This window comes from Trametes versicolor (genome assembly GCF_000271585.1).
Source record: "Trametes versicolor FP-101664 SS1 unplaced genomic scaffold TRAVEscaffold_14, whole genome shotgun sequence".
Taxonomy (NCBI): Eukaryota; Fungi; Basidiomycota; class Agaricomycetes; order Polyporales; family Polyporaceae; genus Trametes; species Trametes versicolor.
This window is the reverse complement of record NW_007360334.1, coordinates 1,084,315-1,107,770: the sequence shown is the minus strand read 5'-3', so window position 1 is coordinate 1,107,770 and position 23,456 is coordinate 1,084,315. Positions and strand designations below refer to the sequence as shown.

The following is a 23,456-nucleotide window of genomic DNA, read 5'->3' as shown; positions in this document are numbered from 1 at the left end:
CAGAGAGGCCCGTAAAGGTTTTGCCGCATCGTCGTTGCGCGGCCATCCTGGCGTTGCGAGTATGTATTCGTACTCCGAGTACCGCAGCGTGATGTAAGCGCCCGCCCATCGAGCGCTTGATGATCGGTCCGCTCCTCGGAGTTGGTCGGTCTCGTACCTCGCAACGCCAGGATGGCCGCGCAACGACGATGCGGCAAAACCTTTACGGGCCTCTCTGCTGAAAATCCCAGAATGTTCTCGTTCTTCGAGGTGGCGGGATTTAACTTGGGTCGGATGTGGATAGTGTTCCCCCCGCTCGGACTTGGATTCCTTCTAGCTTCTTTCGAATCGCCTCCTGCTATATCCCCGGGCCATGAGCGACCCCTCTGGACCTGGAGATATCAGCGCTCAGCGGCGACGTCTGACAGCGTCCTTGGAAAATCTTCAAAACCTCATCACGCTCATCCCGGAGACTGCACCCTTGGCAGCGGCTGATGGCCCCCTGGTGCGGAATTTCGGCGACCTCGATGTCGACTCTGAGGAGGGCCCTTACTACGCTCTAGACAGAGCGTGGGTGCGCACCTTTCAGGTCTCCGCCGAGGAGCAAGAGAGCTTGATCTGCCGTGGACAACATGGCATTACATTTCTCTACAATTGTCTAGTCTGGCTCGCTACGCTCCCTACTATGGTGGCTAACAACGGTCTCTTTCTGCTGGCAGAGAGGGTGGATGCGCTAAACCGTCTTGTGGCCCGAGTGTATGTGTTCCCTTAAAGCTCGTCTCGCCCGCTGACCGCTTGTTTTCTTCTCAGGATTTATCATGTGTACCGTGCAAATGATAAAGGCAACCCAACTTCGCTTGCATCATCCGACGCAAGCTTCACGCCGAAAGCCTCGGCCGTGAATGGCTCTGGTGCTGCAGCAGTGCTTGGGAAGCGCAAGGAGGGTAAGTTTGTTATACAGCATAATGTTTTGTACAAGTATTGCTCATACTACAACCACAATATAGCTCCGTCCGAGGACACTACCACGCCGCAGGCGCAGGCACGGAGTTCCAAGACAGCCAACGAACAGCCACACAAACCAAGCGCTGCGAAGGGCAAGGTAGGTGTTCCTTATGATATGTACCAAACATACGTGTTCTGATCAGATCATTGACCGATGCTATAGCACAAACAAGGGGCCGCGACGGAGAAGAACAAAGGCCAGAAGAAACCCAAACGTGCTCGCAGGGTTTGTATGCCATTGCCGTACGGGTTGTGTGTGATGTTAACACTTCATTCTTTCTAGGCGGCACCGAAGAGCGATGACGACGACGACGGCAGCGGCTCAAGTGCGCACCACAGCAACTCAGCCGACGACGAGCCGCTCAGGCGTGGCCGCCCTGCGCACAAGCAAACCTGGGTGATTGCGCACTTTGTACCACTGCGGTATTCGGCAAACGGGAAGAGTCTGTGGAAATGGAAATGCAATTTCTGCAAGTGAGTCTTTTCCTTATGATGCGCTCACAAAACACCATTCATCACGATATGTGGCAGCACGTACCGCACATCGCCGAGGACGCCAGGCTGCAAGGACTTCGATAAAGAAGCTCCGGAGCTGCGCCGCCCGCAGTACGCCAGCAATTTCATCCGGCACCTCTCGAAGGAGTGCAAGAAGATTCCGGACAACTCAAAGTTCGAAGCATGGCAAGCACGTCACCTCGAGGGCACTAGACAGGGTGTATCGAATGGCGAGACGCAGGCGAACGCAGCACCCGAGGAGCTCGGTGGGGTCATCAATGGTGAGTCGCTTCAGCGCGGCTTGATGAGCGGGTTCGTGGCTCGTGGACGTGAGAATCCGGAGAAGCAGGTCACTCGCAAAGGGTTTCGTGAATTCTTCGTGAAAGGTATCGTCGAAGACGATCTACCATACACGTTCGGTGAAGGGAATGGGATGACTCGGTGCTTCACATACATCCTGCCCAAAGGCTACAAAGTCCCCAACCGCACCATGGTCTGGCGCGATCTCATCCTCCTTCACGACAAGATCAACGAGAAGCTGAACAGGATTTTGAAGGTATGCGACTACTCAGATTCTTGGTGGTCACCTCCTGACATGATACACGGTCACTATAGGGCCTCACATCCAAGGTTTCTATCGCAAGTGATGCATGGTCCAGTAAGAACTGCGTCTTTGCATTCAGCGGTCTCGGAGCATTCTGGATTACCAAAAATTGGGTGCTCGTCTCTTGTCCCCTGAACCTGCTTCCTCTCGGCGGCGACCATACGGGGTCCGCAGCGGCAAGGCTTCTGCACCGTGCGCTCAAAAAGCGCGGCCTCATCAAGAAGCTCAGTAGGTGGCCTTATCGCAACATTGTCAATCTATTTCTGACTAGTCTGGTCACGGATTTAGTGGGAAGTACGGCAGACAATGCCTCGTCAAATGGGAAGATGAACCGCGTCCTCGCTCGCCGCATCGCACGAGACCATCAAATCTATCTTGATCCTGATGACATTCAGGTTGGCTGCGCCGGACATGTCGTGAATCTGGGTGCACAGTACGTCACACCCTCCGCATCCCGGTACATCGATCTCATCGCTCACGGCATTGCAGGGACTTCCTCCACGCTCTCGGGCTTGCGCCAAATCCCGACATAGAAGACTACTATGTTGAAGCCCGCAACTTCCCGCTCGCATTCCAGCCTGAGCAAGATCCGGACCACGTTGCCCATGCTGCCAAGGCCTTGGAAGAGGCACAAGACGAGGCATCAGCGGCGGCAGGGAGCGGCACGAGCGTGAACATGAAGCCAGCGGCTGATGAGGACGATAGTGAAGACAGCGCGACCGAGTCGGAGAGTGACACAGAGGACAACGCAGAAGACACAGGGGAAGAGTCTCGAGGTGTTTCACGCACAAAGCCGGCGAAGGCGCAGAAGCGTGCTTTCACACCAGTGGATAAGGTTTGAAGTTCCCATGATCTCCGACTACTTCGTATTATCCCGCTCTGACATATTTCTTATCTTCAGCTCCATGCCATAGTGGTCGACATCTTACGTTCGGAGGGCCGGCGCAAGCGAATGCGGTGCTTCACCCGTCAGTTATGCGACAAGGATGCCCGACACCTCGTACCTATTCGAAGCATGCCGGTGCGCTGGAACTCGACATATGCAGAGATCGAGCGCGGCCTCAAGCTCCGACCGGTGAGCTTCTGTGAGCTTCGTCCCATGCCCTGACTACGATTGACAAATGTGGACAGGCCATCAATCAATGGATCGAGCAACTCGACCATGGCCTGACGGGGAAAAAGGTGCAGGCTGCGCGGACGAAGAAAGCGAAATGGTACCTCTCCCCCCAAGACTGGGAGATGCTCGCCGATATATGCACAATACTCAAGGTAAGTATATGCGTCAGAGACGGTCGACATGGGGTGTTTAATGACATACTTGTTGCAGCCATTCCACAATGTCACTCTTCAGCTGTCTATGGATGGTGTACCGACACTTCCGATGGTCCTCCCCCTCTACAAATATCTTGAGAAGCACCTCCAGGACACGAAGGCGTCGCTGAAGAAGCCACAGCAGGCTTCGTTACGTCTGGCATGCTCGGCCGCCTTTGAGAAGATCGACAAGCATCTCAATATTGCGCTCATATCTAAATATCCTCTGCTCGGTGCCGGTACGTATACTCTTGATATCTGAACATACCACGCTCAACATCGTTCTCATTCTCTTCTTCGCAGTCCTTCACCCTTATGTTCGTATCGCCTACTTCAAGAATACGGACCTCTGGGACTCGGACATTGCTGTTCGTGCGCGTGCTCTGCTTGAAGAGCTCTACGACGAGTACGCCGAACGCCTCGGTACTCGCTCCACCTCGGACACTGCGGCTGCCGCCCCGTCTACAGACGCTGACCAGAGCAGTGCGTTTGCGTGTGCCATCGCGGCTGGCAGGAACTGCTCGCGCGCGTCTTCTGGTGATGAACCACAGAGTGAGGTCGACCGCTACGTGAACAATGCCTACCCTTGCACCAAAGTCTATGGAGCACTTGAATGGTGGCGGGTACGTACTGTCAACATTGTCCTACTTTTAATCAACTCAATGCTCATCGAACTTCCACTACTAGGACCACGCCAAGGAGTTCCCGGTGCTCTCAGTTATTGCGAGAGACGTTCTTGCCATACCTGGGGTCAGCATCGCTATCGAACGGCTTTTTTCTTCGTGCCGTCATACCCTTACGGATGCGCGCTCTTCAATGCTGGCCGAGACAGCATCGACGACTATCGTTACGAAGGAGTGGCTGAAACGCGGTCTCGGTGACGACATTGCATACTTGGAGGATGTGACAATTCATGAGTAGATATCATTACATAGTCATACAATTTGGATACAATACACCTACGATACGATCCAAGTACATAGCCAACTCTGAGGGCAGGATATTGATATATATTGAGTAGATACGGCCTTCCGAGCGTATTTACTCGTATTTGTGCAGCCCTAGTAGCGCGCGACTCGCTCCGAGTTCGAGTCCTGACCGAGCTCTGCTTTCTTCCGCCCAATATCTTCTGGCAAATTAAACGACACAGTAATTGCAGCGGTAAATTTTGAAGCCGATCGTGCCTTTCCAGGTATAGCGACGGTATGCACTTCATGCGTTCGCCTTGCAACGAGCACAACATCGACAGTGAGTCAAAGATCCCGGAGTTATCGACTCACACTGGTCGTATCATAGGTCTTCATCCCTATGACACGATTGTGCCTCAGATGCAGGATTTGTTGAGTATCGCTTGCGCGTGCGACTCTAGTCGATCTATGAATCTACTCGAAAGGATTCAGTCGTTTCCGATTTCGTGCGAAATACCCTCGGGCGGGACGCACATGGTTTGGTGAGCTGGCATTCTCTTTACATCCGATGTTCTCGCTGTATGCAGAGTTTTTAAGTGAGGTTATGCAGCCCTCTGGGACAAGACATGCACGCCATAGAGCGCGAGTGCCAGGTCGAGTCATTATATGCACACTCGACCGTATGCGGAACGGGCGCTTGCCTGAGCTTTCGCTCTCTCAGTTTCTTGTTCTTTCCTACTACGAGCATCGACTAGCAGGTGTACATCGGCGTGCACGCAAACAAGGAAAGAAACAAGAATATCAAGCGGCGTGTACTGCGTGCCTCGGAACTCAATATCAGGCCGGCGCAAAACCCATCCGAAATCCAATTTTTGAGGTATGTCTGTGCTGGAAGCCCCTATTTGTGTGGTCGGGCTTCATATCGACCTTTTTTTCTCCATATAGATTATGCCCAAGGCTTCCAACAAGGCGAGAGTGCCGACGGCTCCTACGCAGCCCACGGACACAAATACAGAGCCGGGTGCCGCTGTAGACTCTTCGCAGTGGCGCAAGTCCACCATCCGAGTCTCCGAGGGACTTCAGTAGAGGGGTTGTAACCCCATGGCCTATTAGGCCACCGCAGTTAACCCCGGGACTTGACACCGGAGCACTTAGACTTTGTAAAATACATTACTAAAAGTCGATAATAAATGGCATCACGGAGGAATTGAACCGGCAACACAGCAGATCTGAGCCAGCAAGCCGGGCAATCTAACCATTGTACCACCGGAGTTTCCTTTCCTCAATAATTTAATACAATATATTGGTTTTGTTGGTTGCGCGAAGAGGACCCGCCATTCGTGCTCCCTCCCCTCCCTCGCTGCGCTCGGGGGGTCCCCCGGACCGGGAGCACTCAGGCGGGCACACTAAAGCCTCGTTCGCACGATTTCTACAGACTGGCTCCTCTCAGGGGAGGGGGAAAGTCGTTTATTGAGTGGCCTAACCCAAATACCTAACCCTAAGCCGAACCCTAAGGTAGCACACAGGCCTAAGCCAAAGGTAATGTGGCAAGGCCTCATGGCGTAGGGGTATTAGTGGTCGGCGTTGTACTCATGGTGCTGGTTCGAGTCCCAAAAATACCATTTTATTTAATGTGTGCCAAGTCCCCCGGAGTTAACCCCGGGGCCAACTACGGGTGGCCTAATAGGCCGGGGGGTTGTAACCCCTCTACTGAACATGTTGAGTCTCCACAACGGTAAGCACACTCGCCTTCACAATGTAGACGCCATACCGACTATGCGAGCGCTGTTAGATCACAAAGACGAAAGCAAGAACCGAATATCATCTCAACGACGAAGACCTGAGCGCTTAAGGACGTCGGGATGGCCGAGGTTCGATTTTTGATTTTCGCTTTTTTGACGCGCGCCGCGGCTCCTCCGGCTATTACCGCAAAGTGTTCGTGGGTGGTCCAGTCGTTCACTGAGCCTTCCGCTGGGCACTTCTACCACACTTAGGATATGTTCCTAGTCATTGCTGAGGCAGATGGACGGACGTCATAGTGTTGGCTATGTGGATAGGGAGCTCTGGCGAGCCCCAGGTGGGTGAGTTTCAATGATTTCGTGAGCCTACGTACTTTACTCCGACGCCCAACGCGCCATTACACACGTCTAAGCGCAGTTCATACCGTTTCCTGCCGTTCTACAAAAAAGCTAATAGTTACCTCCCCCATCCCATATGAACAAACCAACACTATCTAACACAAACTGCCAGTGCGCTCGCCGCAAGGCAACATGTCGCGGAGGCAAATCGACCCGTACGACGCGCCGAGTCGCCCCCCAGGTCGCCTCGCAGAACATGCCCGCCTGAGTGTCTCTAGATTGGCGCCCCTGCCCTCGACGCCGCACACCTGCCAGCTCCCCACAACCCAGGAAGGTTCGCTTGGCTGCTGTATCGTACGGCCAACTTACTTCCTCCGCATGTCTTCTCGCAGCAACGGGTGCAGCGCCCGGCGGAAGGTGCTGTGTGCAAGGTAAGTTGCAAGCTTCAATTTTACGAGCGGCACAACTGACGTACCGTACATTATACACCATCTTGTCGTAGACATACAAGGTTGTGGGTTCCGCGCTGGAGACAGACGTGAACCACGGATCGAGTAAGGTGACGACGTACCGCAAATCGACCGTCTGGGCGTAACCTTGCCATGTCCGCGCCGCGCTGTGGACTCGGGGAGCAGCGTAGAGCACGGCTGCGTGGACGTACCGCGCTCCAGGCGCCACGTTGAAGAGGCTGCGGCGACGCGAGGTGAGTCCTGTGGCGTATAACTTGTACTCGTAGCCACGACCGGCAGGAATAGATGGCATGGCGTCCTTCGGGATCGCGCTCGCGCTGTCCGAGGACGGCAGCGAGGTTGTCGCCTGGCACATTCGCACATTCAACCGGCCGCTCAAGTCGCAGGCAGAAGAAGGATTCCCCCCGTTTGACAAGAGAAAAGGAGAATTAAGGGTATCCGGACGTTCTCCGACTAGAGGGGCGTCCAGGTCGATGACCTCGCGCCGGGCGTCGGGCTGCCCGAGGACTCGCACCGCTCATTGGGTGGGGCGCGGGCTTGACCGGCCATAGGTCGGGGTACGCGACACGTTGGCGGCACACAAGCCGGTGATGCACGGACTGTCTGTAATGTTATGCGGTAGGTGGTGGAGGAGGAGGTAAGGTGCGGATATCCTGTGTGCTCACTCCTCGACGGCGTGAGAAATAAGGCTTAGTATGGAACATACGAGCGCTTACGGCATACAATGCGTAAATGTAAAATGCATAAATCGAACCTCGGCTCTCCCGTGTATCATAGAGCGCTCTTGCCTTCGTCAATGCGGAGTACGTGTGAAACTACCGGTAGAAAGTCCCGCCTTGCTCACCTCGAACAGCCACCACGTAACACGTATCAACCGCACCGTCAACAAGCGCCTTTACAAGAAACGTGAAGTCGAACAGAAAGCATGGGAGAAGCACGGCGGGCCAGACGGTTTCGACGCATAGTGAGCAACTCTCCCTTCGTCTACGCTTCTGCCCAGGCTCATCTCGGCTCTCCTCTGCAGCGTTAGAAGGCTGCAACACAACCGCTTCAAACGCGCGCTCGCAAAGCCTATCCCACAACCCTCGACCTCTAATGCTGCGACCAGCACGCACGTCGCGCAGCCATTGCCTGTGCCATCGCGTGACGGCCGGTCGTGGGTCCTAGAAGCATGCAATAGAGCGCTCGACTGGGACGACAGGACGTACTCGAACCCGTACGAGGGCTCCTTCCCCTTATACGACAGCCCGCGCGCTCGGGCGAAGCCTATGCAAGAGGCCCTCCGGTTTCAGGCGACATATCCCTTGTCGCGCCCGACGGTTCCCTTGCCTGCGTCGCCGACTATAGATGCTCTGCGCGCCATTCTGGCAGAAGCGCCGCGGCTGCCGAAGGAACAGGCCCACTCTTTCGAACCGATCCTCGTACTGGGGATCGACGCGACCCATCACTCCTGGCCAGAGGAGGATTACTCGTACGAATGGGCAACGTGGTATCTGAACAACCTCTTTACTGCACTCTGCAACGTCATCATCGTTCATGGCACCGGCGAGGCCGGCTGGCTCTCAATACGCTGGGAAGTTTACGACAAGGTACGCACTGTCCTGACCTCGCGCCGTCGTGCGTTGACCCAGCGTGCTCCTTTCACCCTTAGTACACGGAGTGCATCGGCGGAATCTCGTATGACCGTAAAGACGGGTGGGCCGACGGAGCGGCGCACTGGCTAGACGGCGCTTATTCCCTCGATGACCCGAGGAACATCGCGTTCTCGTTCTCCTCGAGGTCGAAGAGCGTCGTAGGCAGCCGATACAACCAAATGCTGCCGTACCGGACACCAGCGGACCATCCGCACGTCGGGCGCGGATAGGCCACCCCTCAGCTGTAGCAGGGTCTCCAGCATGTGCTGCTACAACATACTTCGGGTATGTCTCGCATACAAGAACTTACTTCAAAGCACTCACCACAGCCCAGCTCTTGCAGAGGGTGACGTGATTGTGAAGGCAGAACAAAGTACACCCGGAATGGCTCGGCTTCGAGTCAGATGAGGCGCGGGCAGACGGCTCGAATTATCCTGTGGAACCATCGCTACGCCGAACACAGCCGGTAAACAGTGTATCATAGCGAGTGCGAATTCAATGTGGCTCTTAGCGACACGAAAGTAATCTTTGCCAATAGCGGCGAGAATTTGACTAAACTTGGCACAATCCCATCGGTGCTCCAAGGTTATTGCCATCGCAGCCAGGGCGAACCAAGCAGTGAGTTCCGTTCATTATTCGAGGGCTATAGGCCGTTGAGCTTATGCGCCGAATAGGGATATGTCCCAATGCCCTTTGCTCGCGACCTCACAATGCGTCCACCACGCCAGGTTGGCTGACGTCTCTCGAGCCTTGCCAGCTAAACATGTTGTGGCTCAATGCCATCTGCGCGTGCCCCGCTTTGACCCTACTCTATGCCAGGGAGGCTGCCATATATAATGTGCACCTTGACCACCCTTGATGCCTAACATCTCATCAACAGCAACAGCGTAGAGCTCGCAGTATCCCCTTCAAGAGCTCACTGTTCTTACCCTCACGCCACATGGACACCAAATCTAGCTGCAAAGTACGCGATATTATGTTCTCCGGCCGTATATTTGCAGCTAACCACCAGATTTTAGAGCGGCGGGCACGATCACGGGGAGATGCATGCGGCTAACCAACCTAGCCTCGCGTAAGCCACCCTGCCACTGATTCTAATCCATGAGTCGCGCTTGCTCAATTCAAAGATAGCTCGTCAAGTGCTCAAAAGTGGTTCTGCAATTACGAAGGCTGTGGCTACGAGTGTGGGCTGAGCCGGGGCTATGCACAACGGCATTTTATTGGCAAGCAGTAAGCGATGTCGGGATACTATCACAGTCTAAATATGTACTGATATGGCGCTTTTGTAGCTTACAGGAAGCCATATTCGTCTGCATGCAATGCGGCGACGCATACGCATGGTCGCAGGCGCTGCTGCGCCACCAGAACTATAAACACCCAGACAGGACGGACGAAGAGAAAGCCACTCAGAAGATCTTGAACCGTCGTGCCAAGGACGCCGTTCTCGTACGCTATCCCAACATGGTACTAGAACCCAACGAATCCCGGGACACTCCCAGGATACCCAGGTGGGATAGCGATGATCTTGCTTGGGAAGAAAGCCCTGCTATAGCGCCTCTCTCAGTGCCTGTCCGACCCCTGCTGCATGGCGCGTTCGCACTGCAGCAAAGCACTCGGGAGCATATGGACCACCCGTCACCGAAGCCGCACCCATACTTGCGCTAGCACGATCGCACGGGAAGGGTTTGCGAACCCAAGGCAATAGCAACCTTTCACGGCTTTTCAACCTCTCTCTTCGTATCTTATCACCATACCGTATGTTCTCCTTCAATATGATCTTCCTTTGGACTTCTCTTTTGGTGCATTCGACTATAACTCGTGGCACAGCCACTCTAGGAAGACCCTCGCTAATTCTCTGCACCTTGGTCTCGATGTCGACGCCGAGGAACTGCGTTTCTTTCTTTCACAATTCACCTGACAGCCGGTCTTCCTTTGGACTATGCCACACCCGTTCAAGATACGTAAGATCCGACCTCTTTGAAGACGAATAACAGGACAGATAGGCGGTCATGACACTTTGGCTATCGTCCCGCCGCTTCAATTCTCTTTCATGGTGGGTCTATATAAGGATTACCCTCGCCGCCCGCAATTTCAACGCCATCGAAGAAACCTCAGTCCCAGATCATCACAACCGCTGCCGTCCCATAGCCTCAGCGCCACATGAACTTGATGTCCGACTTTAACGTATGCACTACTCGTAGTTACGCTCTCATGCCGACCAGTCTGAGCTGACCATCGATTTCCAGGAAGAATATCATGTGTCTACTTCAAGCCGTGTCACTCAAGGCTTTCCAGACCTCACGTAAGCGGATACTCCTTGATACGAGGCCTGTATGTCGGCTCAACGTGAAGACAGATCGTCCGGCTCAAGGCACCCACTAGATCCTCACCTGGGGTGGAAATGCAACTATGAAGATTGTGTTTATGAAAGTAGTACCAAACGCAATGTTTTCGAACATTTCACCAGCTGGCAGTCAGTTGTGATAGGCATAAGTACTACTGAGGTTTGCATATGTACTAATGTCGGGACCTATAGCGTATCCGAACCCGCGTTTTCCTGCGTGCAGACGATACAGGACGATCACGGGCACGTAATCCAGTGCGGTAAGGCGTACGGAAGCATTGGAGCACTATCGGCACATCGAAAGAAGACGCACACAAACAGGACTTTCGATCAAGACCAACTTCAAACAAGAGTGAATGCTGAAATGCGAAGGCGTTTCCGTTTACATTATCCCAGCATGATACGCTCCGCGCTCGAAAAGCCGCCATTCAATCCTATTTGGGGGGTCGTCAACATACCGCCTGCCGAAGATCATATTCAAGACCCCGAATGTCCTGTGGTCGAGCCTCAATGCGCAATCGTTCTTCAAGAGGGACAGCAGTGGACCACACAACGTTGTTCCGCTACTGGAGCAGACGATCTCAGGGGCACTTCGAAGGTGCCGAAGCTGGATATCGCTTGCGGAGATCGTGCTCGGGAAGTCGAAGAGAGGCTCACGCCGCTCGCCGCACCTCTCGCCAAACCTCCACAACCCTCGCTGTTTGGCGCATTTGCATTGCGACGTATCGCTTGGCCTTATCCTTATGCGAGCCTCTCGACTCAAAAGCCGTAATCGTACTTGCACTACTGGTTAGTAGTAGCTCAATCACATGAGCAGTTCGTGCGCACCAGGACTCGGACGTCATCTTTTCGCGGAGATTTTTGCATTCTCTCTTTACCTCATGCCAGTATCATATGCCCATGCAACCTCCATATATGCTCAACGAAAAACGACTTCCCTTTCAGACTCCGGGTCGTTTGCAGGTGTAATTGGCCGGGAGTAGCGCCACTACCCCGAGCTTGTGACGGAGTTGCTGGGCGGCTGTCCCGCTACTTGTGGGCTCGAACGAACGGACGCACTGCGATGTCGGAGGACAACTGACAAATTCGACATCCTGTTCTTGATGAGCCGCATGACATTGATATCGACGTCCTGAGAGCGCCACGCGGGAAACATGCCGTCGTACCAGGCGACCGCCGCGGCAAGAATATGGTAAGCGTGGTGACTGAGCCTGGCGTCCGCGTCAATAACAGTCGCAGTGCGCAGCTCACCGGTTTTCTGGGATTGCTTGCCCTTCTCGCGCACATCTGTGCACACATGCAACGAGTTTTTAGAGAGTGACTCGCTACGACTCGGACTCTCGGACTAGCAAGAGCGAACAAGTTGATGTCGATGTCCGAGCTCGTCCGAGGGAAGTCTCGGCGGATCTAATCCTATCTGATTACTCATGGTATGCCGCCTGCGCCCGCGCCGCGCGGGCACTCGCAGATCTTATCTGATAAATGCTTATGCCGACCCCGCGCGCAACGTCCTCGAACATCGCATGTCTCGCCACCGCAGTGTCGTTAAATACAACGAGATGTACGCACCGATGCCCCTGACGCACTACCTCCCCCCACAAATCCGCTCCCATGCCTGAGAAGTCGAAGAAGAACGTCGTGATCCTCGGCGGCGGCTGGGCGGGCACGCTCATCGCACGCCAGTTGTCCGGCAAGCTCGACCCTGCGGAATACAGCATCGTGCTCGTCAACGACAGGCCATTCTTCATCCACCTCATTGCTGCCGCGCGCCTTACCGTCACATCGGAGGACAAGCTCGACCCTCGCGAGGACTCGTCGCTCGTCCCATTCGACAAGCTCTTCCTCAAAGGGAACGGGACCACGAAAATCGGAAGGGTCGCGTCGATCGTCGAGGAGGAGCCGGGGAAGGGCGGAGAGGTCGTGCTGAAGGACGGGGAGAGGATCCCGTACGCGGCGCTTGTCGTTGCGACAGGGAACTCGTGGGCGGGGCCAATCAACTTCCCCGAGACGGAGGCAGACGTGCGCGCACACATCAACTCGTGGCGGAATAGGTACGAGAAGGCATCCCATGTCGTGATTATTGGCGGCGGGCCGCTTGGTCTTGGTACGTAGCACGTCTGCGAGCTCTCGGCGCGGACTCACAAAGTCGCCATACATCAGAGACTGCTGGGGAGGTCATAGACACATGGCCGGTAAGTGATCCGTCCAACTTCCAGTCGGCCTGGAACTCACCTTGTGTGCAGCATAAGAAGGTCACCGTCATCCACCACCGTGAGCAGCTGATCAACGACACATGGCCGGAGAAGTTCCGGAAGAACCTCGAGCGGCGCTGGGGTCTACGCGGAGTCAACTTCATCCTTGGGGACGGGTTGGACGTCCCACCAGAAGGGACGATTGGCGTGACCACATACAAGGGAAGGCATATCCCCGACGCTGATCTTGTTGTAAGTACTGATCTGCGTTAGCTTGTGACAATGCCCACTGACCTGTAACAGATCCAGGCCTACGGATCGCGTCCTAATTCCGGTTTCCTGAAGACGTTTGACGAAGATGTCCTCACATCGTACGGCGCTGTTCGCGTCGACGAGCACCTCGAGCTTCCTGGTCATCCAGGCGTCTTCGCAGCAGGCGATATTACCGACATCAAAGAGACGAAGCAAGCGTCGAAGGCGCATAGGCATGTTCCTATCGTTGTAGAGAACGTTATCAGCTTCCTGCAGGGAATGCCATCCAGGCGGGCGTACAAAGGCCTCCCTGAGGCCCTTGTCATCACCTTGGGCAAGGTACGTCTACTCACCCATGCGCGCAGACATCGCGGCCGTCACTCACAGGAGGTCGACAGAATGGCGGCTCGGGGTACTACGACATCCTCTGGGGCGTCCTTGTCGGAAACTTCTTGGTGAAGTGGCTTCTGGCGAGGACCTTGCATGTGAAGAAGTCCCGTGCTATGCGGGGATACTGATCAGGCGACACAGCCTCCTGCTAGACGTATTCCTTCGTTGTTTTGGGGTTATTGACAGTTCGTTTTCTGACATATACTTTCTCTCTTCTTCTACTTGTAATATCAGTCATTCACGAGCCCGTCGTCCTGGGCCGCACGATGCATATGCGTACTCGGGTTTACCGTATACGTAGTTTCCATCGATCTTTTGCGATGAATCTCTTTCAGCTAGTCAGCATTGCAGACCGGAGGTGACTCACAGGATGCGCAGAAGGTACACGGCTTATACCAGCACACAGATGAGACTCCGAATATCGTACTCGAGATACTGGCAGTCATCGAATGAGGAGGTGCCAAGAAAGTGGTGGTTGACATCAACGTTGCATCAGCGTTTTCAAGGGAAGCGCCCTGCAGGAACGGTGCGCTCAGCGCCAACGTGGCGCTAATTTCGTATCTTGGTTCGTTCTCTTCACGCGATCCACCTCGCCTCTACTCATTCTATCTCAGGTATCGTGTATGAGATGCCACGCTAGGCGCACGATCTCCGACTGACCTTGATGCTATAGGATAGTGCGGACATGTCTGCGAAATCTTTGGCTCTATGTCAATGATCTCGAGACGTTCAAGCCTCACCTCTACCAGCCTGTCATGACGGCCCAGCTGTACACTAGCGTTGTGTCGGAGGATAAGAACTCTGCAAAAACTGGATAGAGACCCAGGCAGCCATGGCTTGACAACGTTGGGTCACGCGGAGCAAACCCCGGTCAAATGGGATACACCGACAACATCGGCGACGTGGCTTCTGTCGGTACCGACTGGACTACCATGACTCTTTTTCGAACCAGGCTTGAATGGCACACCTGGGGTTCTTCGGGGTTCTTTGCGTCGAAAAGACATGCCGTTTTTGCTACAATACTGTGTGGCTTCCCGATTGAGCCGCATTTGCGCACACGTCTTGATCGAATGCACTCTCGGCGTATGCGGTCCACTGGGATAACGTTATGAGCAATTCTAAAATCGCTTTAGGGCCGGCTATGTTGTCACTGGAATCTACACATCGGGGACCCCAACATCCGTGCACGGGTATATAGCTGCTCATTTTTCGTCTCCTTGCCACCACCCCTCAACTACCCTTCAAGCTACAACGCCCCACCCATTTGCAATGTCTTCGCCGAAAATTTGGTTCAGTGAGTCCTCTCACTCTGTTTCGTCGCAGTATGACGCTTACCTCGCCATCGCAGTCACTGGCGCGTCGTCCGGGTTTGGACGACTCCTCGCAGAGATCATTCTGGAGAAAGGCGAGATCGTAATCGCAACTGCGCGCCGCCCTTCCGCACTCGATGCGCTCACCTCTCAGTACCCTGCGGAACGGCTGCTCGTCCTCCCACTCGACGTGAACAAGCCCGAGGAGATCATTGACGCCTTCGCGCGCGCTCGGACTGCATTCGGGCGCATCGACGTCGTCGTGAACAACGCCGCGTACGGTGTGCTGGGCGAAGTCGAGGCGGTCCGCGAGGAAGATGCGCGCGCGATGTTCGAGACGAACTTCTGGGGTGCGATGCACGTCACGCGCGAGGCCGTCAAGTTCTTCCGCGAGGTGAATGGGCCCGCTGTGGGCGGACGGCTTCTGCAGGTGTCTTCTATTACTGGCATCATGGGCGGGCCGGGTCTCGGATTCTACTCTGCGACCAAGTGCGGTGCGTGCGATCAGCTCAATTCGCTGCTTTCTATGCGCTGATCGCGACGCATATATGCAGCTCTTGAGGGCCTGACGGAGTCGTTGGCGGCCGAGATTGACCCCGCTTGGAACATCAAGGTTCGAGTGCGGTCTATCAGGTGATAGAATGCTCACCTCCCCCTAGATCACCATGATTGAGCCCGCCGGGTTCGCCACCGGAGGCCAAAGCAAGGTCATCTGGGGCACCCCGCACCCGGCCTACAGCAACGCGCAGCTCCCCGCGACGCAGATGCGGAACAACTTCACGAAACACGGGCCCGATGGCGATGCACGGAAGGGCGCGGAGGCGTTCTACAAGATTGCGCTCGTGGACGACCCGCCGCTGCACTTCCCCATCGGGGAGAAGGCGGTCTTCTTCACGAAGAAGAAGGCGGAGTCGCTGCTTGCGGATACGACGAAGTACGAGTCGTGGTCGACGGATATGAAGGTTCAGCAGTGATGGTAAGTGCTCTTCGCATTTTTTGCTATGGGTTCCTGATGTATCGTCCATAAACTCTGCCCTGCTTATAGGGGTGTTCACCGCAGCCGAAATGCAGTTGTTAGGTGCGTGAACACACTGGAGTTGGGCTCAGGCTGCTGATACCCAGCGCCCAGATACGCATGAGCGCAATGGCCACACCAACGTGCTTGTTACCTTTGACGGCTATGGCATTTCTTGATCCAGGTTGTCCTGGCGCTGCTATATTCGTGCCAACACGCTGAACCGCGTTTCCTCCATTTGAGCCCAGGGCGTGATTGTTGCACGTCTCAAGGAAACCTCGATTGCGCTTTTGTTTGCGTCAGTAGAACATCATAATCATGTGCTTGATTGTGCGGGTAATCCGTTTATGGTAATAATGTGGCACTCCGATATCCTAACTCAAATGCACGGAGTTCTTGTCGTGCTCCTTGTTAACGCCTCGCTATTTCCCCCCTTTGCACTTAGCTCCTGCGCAGCTCTCCTAACCTAGTCTAAGACCCTCATAATGTTATGAACTTCGTACACTGCTTCTGGTGAGTGATGGCATCCTAGATGTATACGAGGGAAGTCTTTTAACGTACTCTCGTCATGCCGTCCAGAATCTACCGGCAGTGGACGCCAGAATCCCCTCAATGCCGAAGGATAAGTCACTGGGCGCCCCTAGTGTTCGTCCTCGTGCCAAAGCCACCCAAAAGCGAGTGAAGGCAAAAACGAAGGCTACCGAGACTCTAAGCTGAGGCCGCGACTCTTCCAAGTTCCAACATTGCCGTGCGCGCATCCCAATGACTACTGTAGGATCTATTGTCCTAGAGGCTGGCTAATATTCTGACTCTGTACCATCCGCTGTGACCATCAGGAGCCAAGATCGGAGATCCGTATCGTCGGTCGGGCGAAGCGAGTCGCGTCGGCCCTTGAAGCCAAGTTGGCATATACCATCTATAACGTCGCGACTGATGAGACGCATTTCCTCTTAGGTATAACAAACAGCCAGACTGTCATTGAGGTACGGTCGCCGGAGCGAGTATGCTGTGTCTCTGATTTAGTGCTTGGTTGAGTGCAGTGGCACATCTAACCGGCCATCGGAGAGCTGGGCCACAACTGCTGCATGTCCACCACGTATGGCATAGCGCACGCTTTGAGTCTCGAGAGGCACACTTTGAACAGGCTGCGGCTGGCCGACGCGCATTGACATGGTTTTTGCGCACACTGTCAAGGCGGAGCCTGGTATGAGCTTGGTGATCAATTTGCGTTGATTATTCCCCTCACCTTCCACGTATATAAGGACTGCTCAAGACACTCAACATGCAGCAACTTTCAGATCTCGAACAGCGTCCCAGCCTTCACAGCGCCACCGACAGTTTCTAATCGCAAGATTGCTGGTATAAGATGGATGCACATATGCATGTTCTTGATTTTGGACTCGGACCACAGGTACACCTCACTCAGTCTTTTTGTGGCACTTCTGATTGTAGGCCATCCAGGTTGCCTACAACTCTCCCAATATCGAACACGATCGCAAACTGCACCACTGTGGCTACCCACAATGCGAGTTCACGGCTCGAGCGATGTCGAGCGTTGAGGAACATTACATCTCCAGGCAGTCAGTGGTCATATACTCGAGTTAGTGCACACACTAATCCGCAGCCTCGTTCAGCACGTCAGAGCGCCCGTTCATCTGCACGTACAACGCAGACCTGAACCACATGAACGGTGGAAGCGGGCATTGCGGTGCCTCTTATAGCTCCTGCGGGAGTTTATCCTCACATCGAACCCGTTTTGGACACCGTGTGGACAACTCCGAGTCCGAGAACGTGTATGCCGTTGGTATGGCGCGCATGCGTGAACGCTATCCCAACATGGTGCTAAAGCCCAGCAGCCATGCCTTTGTGCCCCTCACTCCGGGTACGCCTAGTCCACAGGCATCGCAGCGCTCCAAGCCTACGCGTCACATCGACGCTACCGTCGCGCCCGTACCCGCACACGCATCTGCGGCGGCGGCCCTGTCCGAGTCGCATCGCTACCCTGCGCCCCGACCAAATGGATCCAGCAATTATCCATCGCAGCCCAGTCTTTGGATGGATGTGGATGACCGAGCCCGTGCAGGATCCTCTCAGGAAGGAAGGCCTACGCTAGCGCCCCCCTCCGGGATGGAAAGAGCTGGCCTTCAACTATCCCGCCCAAACTTCCCGGGGAATGGCCCACAATTGGCCCGGAACACGCTCCCGACGCCGAATCTGCGTCTCCCATCCTCGTCGGAGTCCTCGCTTACATCGCGCCCCCCTCGGTCCTAGGCGGTCTCCCTATCTTCGACGCCGCTGCCCATGCCACGCCCACTCAAAGTAACACGTCCAACAGATCTTCTGTACGCGATCTTGCCACTCAAGGTCCATATATGTCCACATATGCTTCCGTAGTATGTCACAGTATGCCCGCCAGAATATGATATCCCTTTCGACCCCTGCTTTCCACGAGAATCTGACATAGCACGGCGACTTCTACCTAGCAGTTCACAGGTGCTCGACTACACCCAGACCCCTGCTGATTCCCCCCGACGCACTCTCGACGAAGACTCCGGAGTAGAGCAGCCCCTCGAGATCGCCCTCCTGAATGCCAAAGTGCGGGACGTCGTCCTGGTCTGCGGGCGGGTCCGCCGGGTTGACGATCGGAAGCTGCACGACCACGACCGTCGAATTTTGAGTGTCCGTAGTCTCCTTTACAGCAACAGGCGGGCATACCTTCAGCACCGTGAAGTGATAGTCGCCCTTGCCGTCCGGGCCAAGTGCGACGGACGGGTTGGGGGTCGTGTCCACGACCTGGTGCAGGAGCTCAGCGTCCTGTGAGTACCACACGGCGAGCGTCCGGTTGTTCCAGTCGACCGCGACGGCGAAATTGTGCCATGCGTGGTCGGTGAAGGGCGTCGTGAAGAGGACGTTCAGGGCGTGGTCCCGGACTTTGAACTCGTGCGCATTCGGACCTGGGAGCGGGCCCGTCGGGTTCGTAAAGGGCGTGCCTGCAGTGATGGGTGTATCTCAGTACCCGGAGATGCAGAACAGGACACCAGATGTGCACGCACCGAGCTGAATCTTGAACACCTGCGAGCCGTCGCTCGGCTCGATGAACACGATCTGGTACTCGTGCGAGTAGTTGAGCTGGCGCTGCAGGTCCTTCTGGATGGAGACGTGGAAGATCGTCGTGTTCGTCTCCATGCGCGCGTTCAGCTCGGTGTGCTCGCCGTCGACCGCCGCGATGATGTCTGTGCGCCGGAACCCGAACTGCGGTCCCCCGGAGCCCGGGATGAAGATCGAGCTGTTGTCGATCGACACGGAGATAACTTGCTCGCGCGGGAGCAGGCCCTCGTTCCATAGGGGCGTGGGCAGCTTCGAGTGCCCGAAGAGGTGGTCGTACTAGCGCGAGGAACGTGATCGGGTCAGCGCATGGTCGTCGATTGCCAAGGAAAGAACTTACGTGCGTCGCGTTTTCAGGCCCCTTTACTATCCTGCAGTCGCAGTAGTCAGTAACTCGTGGCTCGCAGGCTAGAAATCTGGTGGACACACGTAAGGAAAGGACCGGTGGAGGTATCGAGGTCGGCATTAGTGAGGTTGAACGGGGCGCGCCCGTCCCATATGACGGGCGTCGCCAAAGCAGAAGCCAAGAGACCAGTCAAGAAGACGAAGCCGAGCATGGTTCGCTATGCGATGGTAAGTGGTGGAAGGTGATGCAGGACGCTCGGGCTGCATCCTGCCCTCCTTATACTTTCCAGCTTCAAGGCGCTTCGGGGACAAACTAAGGAAAAAGCTCGGCCAACGCGAGCGTACGTACCAGCAGCGGCGACAAGTATAACCATGGCGCAATTTCGAATTTCGATCCGAACCTCGCGCTGTCAGGTGCCAAGAAAAGGTGTCGTATCGTCGTTTGCCAGCAGCTCTATGTACCAAGGAAAAAGAAACTGGATGGAGTCGTCAATGACATGGAAGCCTCGTCACGATGCCTACGGATTCACTAGTCAACGTTCCCTCTTCGATTCTAGACCCCGTCGTTCAAGGCAGGTCGAGGAAGTGTGACAGGAGAGTGGTAAAGTTTGGTGTACCGAGTCCGGTGACCGGGTCCCATCCCTCAGTCCTAAAAACAGGCATCAGTCAGTATATGAACGCGGAGTCGAAAGTGCATGCGACGTACGCGGTGAACCCAGGTGTGCCTGCGGGAGACACACGCCCGTCAGAATGAGCCAACGCTTCGCATGAACTTGCACTTACCGCAACCCTGGTTACCTCCGGTGGTAATGTCGTGGAAGGAGTCGGCGAACGCGTCCGAGTAAAGCTGAGGGTAAAGAGAAGTTCAATGAGCCGCTTCTCTTACGAAGATGGATCATCTTACTGCCGGGTTTATGAATCCTAAGAGTATACGTGTTAACATTTTGCCACAAATGACGAAACGGCGGATGCACATACCCACTGGGCCCTTGCCAGCAGTTATGCGGGCATCGTTGATGAGAGTAATCAGTGAGCCAACAACAGGCGCAGAGCAGGATGTCCCGAAGACAAGATCGAACTCTCCGGCAACGGCTGGCGATGTAAGTTCAGCGCTGCCTCCACTACATGCACCGCGACGTATACTTACCCACGACGTAGTTGGCACTACAGATCACCGTTCAGCATGAAAATTTGACCAGACGAGGACTGAGCTCACCCGTTAGCGGAGATATCCGGAAACGCACGAGACTATGCAAAACAATGTCAATGAAGCCCGTTCTACAAAGAACGACTCTACCTACAGTTCCGCTGTTGTTGAACTGAGCACTCGTGAAGGGCGGGGGGTGGTTGGTCAAGAAGCTCGAGACCTGGGCGGCTTGGTAGTCCGGAAGGTCGAAGAAGTTGCTGAATCCACCGCCGCTAAAGATGACCTGCTCGCATGCGCCTTCCGGGTCGTTGACGGTGGAGCCGGGGTTGATCTGCGTAGCGCCAACAGCGGTGATGAAGGGGCAGGTCACCGGGAAGTCCGGGCTGAATTGTTTTCCAGTCTCGGAAGGTTGGCCTGGTATCGTGTGCAGTCAGTACAGAGTCTCAGTGTTGATTGAAGTCTACATACCGTCAGGTCCGAGGCAGATCCCTCCGTTGCCAGCGACGCCGTTGTCGCCGGTGCTGTACAGCACCGTCGTGCCTAGTAGACCGAGCTTACCATACTCGGCGCATTGGCGCGCGGCGTAGAAAGGCGTAACTGAACCCTCGTCTTGACCGTAGGACGCAGAAACGACAAATGGAGGTGCGATGATACCGCAGGACTCAGGCTCTGTAGGCGGGCAATTATTTAGTGCAATGAACGTCAACCAATGTAACTATACGCACGGTTGAAACCGCCAGGAATAGGATCCGGGTAGATACCGTCCTGTTGTACAACGTGAGCGCGAGTGTGATGGTGGCCCATGCTGATTACTGTACCTGGGTGGGATCGTCGCCGCCTTCGAAGGTACAGAAGGATCCGTCAACCGCATCCAGCCAGTTGTTGAAAGATGCACCTGTGCAAAAGACTATCAGCTACCCGTATGCAGAAAGTGCGAGGTCGACATACCCTGAATGAGGTCGCCCGCCTGCAGGAGCAAGATCGGTTGGGGGTTGGTGAGTCCAAAAGCGTACTGCAAGTCGAGGTCGCTCTCTCCGTTGAAGTTGAAACCTTGCCTCTGGGTCTGTGCGAAACCTGGAAGTGATGTGAGGACGGCCTCTAACTCGAAGGAAGTCGCCACTACCTCCATCGATAGAGATGAGCTGAGGCGAGGTGCCAACTTGACTCGGAGAGAAGTTCCTGGCACGCAGTCGATCAGCCGGGCGCATTGCATTCGGAAACATACGGTACTCACCCAAAGAACATATCCAGGTCACTCTGCAGGAAGGCCTGGGGCGTCAACTCCACTAGTAACAAGTTCAGTCAGCACGCTCGAATACGTCAGTACTTAGCCGCTTACAGATGCCGAAGGTGTTCTTGTCCGTGGACTGGGGGGTGTAGTCGACAGAGTAGAGCGCACGCAGGCAATCCAGGGTGATTTGCTTGTCGCAGTTCTCGAGGCCGGGGGTGATGGTCACCTGCTGGCCGTTCGTCTTCGGGCCGCTCATAATCGCAGCCTCGATCTTCCCGAACTTGGGAGTCGACCGCTTCCTCAGGTTCATGTCAGACCTAGGCACCCTGTGGAGGAAGTGCACGGTGGGCTGAATAATGTCGATGTGCTCCCGCACGTGCTCGGGCACGGAGTAGGAGTTGCAGCCTAGGAACGGTCGTCAGCTTCTCACAACAGTCATGCCGATGTCGTAAAGCAGCCTGCATACCGATCTGCTGGACCCCAGAAGGGTGCGAAAACACATGGTATTCCGCGGCGATGAGGTCCTCAACTTCGGCGGTCGTCGCGTTGACCTCGATCCAGCCCTTGCTCGCGCTGAGACGGAGGCGTTCCTTAGCAATGCCAGACTCGGTGAGCCAACGGGTCACAGCGCCGATCGTCTCGTCGGACGGCGCGAAGGTGTCCACGACGTCCTCGGGGGAGAAGTGCTTGCCGTAGCTCTGCGAGGTCGGGTGCGAGACCGACATGAGCATCTCCTCGAGCTTGTGCAGGTTGTTCTGTGTCAGACCGAAGCGCATGGGCAGCACCACGTCCGGCTCGAGCTTGCGCGACAGCTCCCAGTCAACGGGCTCCATCGCGCGCTTCTCGTGCACGACAAGGTTGGAGCGCGGGGAGGGTAGTGCGGGCACTAGCGTGGCGAGCGCGAGCGCCCAAGTCAGAGAAAGAAAACGCATGGTCGGGAAGCTAGCAGGGACCGATGGGGGCGAGGTGGGCTGCGAGCTCCGGGGACCGCTTGGTTGACCAGGCCCGGCCTCTCGTTTTATGAGTCCGCCACGGAAGGCCTGTTTGGCTTCAGGCCGCGTGTATGCGCGGAGAACTTTCCTTTCGGGGCACAAGGCTTCGTGTGGTCGGCGGGAGGCAGTATGTGAACAGGGCGGAATGCCGGATAAGAGCGCCTCGGACTTCTACCATGCAGCGGTGTTGGAACTCAGCGAGGCGCTCCCTGCACCATATGCCTCCCGTGCAGCATGCGAGCGTGCGTAGGCGAGCGAGAGGACACGGTGTACGCACATCGTTACATGGCGGGGCGGGACGATCCTTTGCGCCGGTGTGTGGACGGTGAGAACCGGCTTTGGACCCTGGGAACGCCCTGCACACTCAACTTTAGCACACGAAATGTGGAAAGAAGACGACAGATAAGGATTGAGTCCAGGCTCGGGCCTACCCACGACAGAGTGCGCAGCGCTACGAGGATGGGCCGACGTATAGCACGAGTAGTATTGTGCACCGACATGCGCGGGCCAAGCGTATGCGCGGTTCTCACCCTGCAGCGTTTAAGTCCGTGCATCTCTTCTATGTCAACGGAGGCACTGAACAAAAACTTGACAGGGTGAGACTTGGACGGCGAAGTTCAAGATCCGATGCACTCACCTTGAATAGCAT

At 55.4% G+C, this 23,456-nt stretch overlaps 8 protein-coding genes across 8 annotated transcripts; 6 read left to right on the top strand and 2 right to left on the bottom strand.

Moving 5' to 3' along the window:
* Nucleotides 1–352: 352 nt before the first annotated feature.
* TRAVEDRAFT_136095 (uncharacterized protein) lies at nucleotides 353–2,616 on the top strand (the record flags this gene model as incomplete). The annotated part of the gene is made up of 6 exons (XM_008046785.1): nucleotides 353–733; nucleotides 914–1,116; nucleotides 1,303–1,458; nucleotides 1,516–1,828; nucleotides 2,018–2,035; nucleotides 2,095–2,616. The coding sequence occupies 6 exons, from the start codon at nucleotides 353–355 to the stop codon at nucleotides 2,614–2,616; spliced, it is 1,593 nt and encodes a 530-aa protein (XP_008044976.1).
* A 1,468-nt stretch (nucleotides 2,617–4,084) lies between these two features.
* Nucleotides 4,085–4,315, top strand: TRAVEDRAFT_135911 (Ac-type transposase; the record flags this gene model as incomplete). Its single annotated transcript, XM_008046784.1, has 1 exon — nucleotides 4,085–4,315. A coding segment is annotated over one exon (231 nt), but the record flags the coding sequence as incomplete, so codon positions are not given.
* Nucleotides 4,316–7,140: 2,825 nt separating this feature from the next.
* Nucleotides 7,141–8,714, top strand: TRAVEDRAFT_53896 (uncharacterized protein; the record flags this gene model as incomplete). The annotated part of the gene is made up of 5 exons (XM_008046783.1): nucleotides 7,141–7,284; nucleotides 7,628–7,653; nucleotides 7,704–7,814; nucleotides 7,875–8,439; nucleotides 8,502–8,714. 5 exons carry the CDS (start codon nucleotides 7,141–7,143, stop codon nucleotides 8,712–8,714), a joined length of 1,059 nt encoding a protein of 352 aa, XP_008044974.1.
* A 710-nt stretch (nucleotides 8,715–9,424) lies between these two features.
* TRAVEDRAFT_53895 (uncharacterized protein) lies at nucleotides 9,425–10,149 on the top strand (the record flags this gene model as incomplete). Its single annotated transcript, XM_008046782.1, has 4 exons — nucleotides 9,425–9,448; nucleotides 9,504–9,556; nucleotides 9,616–9,714; nucleotides 9,774–10,149. 4 exons carry the CDS (start codon nucleotides 9,425–9,427, stop codon nucleotides 10,147–10,149), a joined length of 552 nt encoding a protein of 183 aa, XP_008044973.1.
* A 2,194-nt stretch (nucleotides 10,150–12,343) lies between these two features.
* Nucleotides 12,344–13,998, top strand: TRAVEDRAFT_156250 (FAD/NAD-P-binding domain-containing protein). The gene is made up of 5 exons (XM_008046781.1): nucleotides 12,344–12,932; nucleotides 12,989–13,020; nucleotides 13,072–13,272; nucleotides 13,324–13,611; nucleotides 13,671–13,998. The coding sequence occupies exons 1-5, from the start codon at nucleotides 12,440–12,442 to the stop codon at nucleotides 13,788–13,790; spliced, it is 1,134 nt and encodes a 377-aa protein (XP_008044972.1). The 5' UTR covers nucleotides 12,344–12,439; the 3' UTR covers nucleotides 13,791–13,998.
* Nucleotides 13,999–14,905: 907 nt separating this feature from the next.
* On the top strand, nucleotides 14,906–16,156 carry TRAVEDRAFT_32156 (NAD-P-binding protein). The gene is made up of 6 exons (XM_008046497.1): nucleotides 14,906–14,956; nucleotides 15,011–15,466; nucleotides 15,527–15,585; nucleotides 15,632–15,948; nucleotides 16,018–16,050; nucleotides 16,102–16,156. The coding sequence occupies exons 1-4, from the start codon at nucleotides 14,932–14,934 to the stop codon at nucleotides 15,944–15,946; spliced, it is 855 nt and encodes a 284-aa protein (XP_008044688.1). The 5' UTR covers nucleotides 14,906–14,931; the 3' UTR covers nucleotides 15,947–15,948; nucleotides 16,018–16,050; nucleotides 16,102–16,156.
* A 2,269-nt stretch (nucleotides 16,157–18,425) lies between these two features.
* TRAVEDRAFT_175614 (uncharacterized protein) lies at nucleotides 18,426–19,649 on the bottom strand (the record flags this gene model as incomplete). The annotated part of the gene is made up of 5 exons (XM_008046780.1): nucleotides 18,426–18,636; nucleotides 18,703–18,977; nucleotides 19,041–19,371; nucleotides 19,433–19,463; nucleotides 19,522–19,649. 5 exons carry the CDS (start codon nucleotides 19,647–19,649, stop codon nucleotides 18,475–18,477), a joined length of 927 nt encoding a protein of 308 aa, XP_008044971.1. The 3' UTR covers nucleotides 18,426–18,474.
* Nucleotides 19,650–20,004: 355 nt separating this feature from the next.
* Nucleotides 20,005–22,747, bottom strand: TRAVEDRAFT_135882 (subtilisin-like protein; the record flags this gene model as incomplete). Its single annotated transcript, XM_008046779.1, has 16 exons — nucleotides 20,005–20,086; nucleotides 20,144–20,162; nucleotides 20,221–20,284; nucleotides 20,342–20,358; nucleotides 20,416–20,529; nucleotides 20,585–20,601; nucleotides 20,654–20,685; nucleotides 20,739–20,998; nucleotides 21,053–21,253; nucleotides 21,310–21,349; nucleotides 21,403–21,479; nucleotides 21,533–21,658; nucleotides 21,705–21,763; nucleotides 21,819–21,870; nucleotides 21,924–22,220; nucleotides 22,282–22,747. 16 exons carry the CDS (start codon nucleotides 22,745–22,747, stop codon nucleotides 20,005–20,007), a joined length of 1,923 nt encoding a protein of 640 aa, XP_008044970.1.
* Nucleotides 22,748–23,456: the final 709 nt, after the last annotated feature.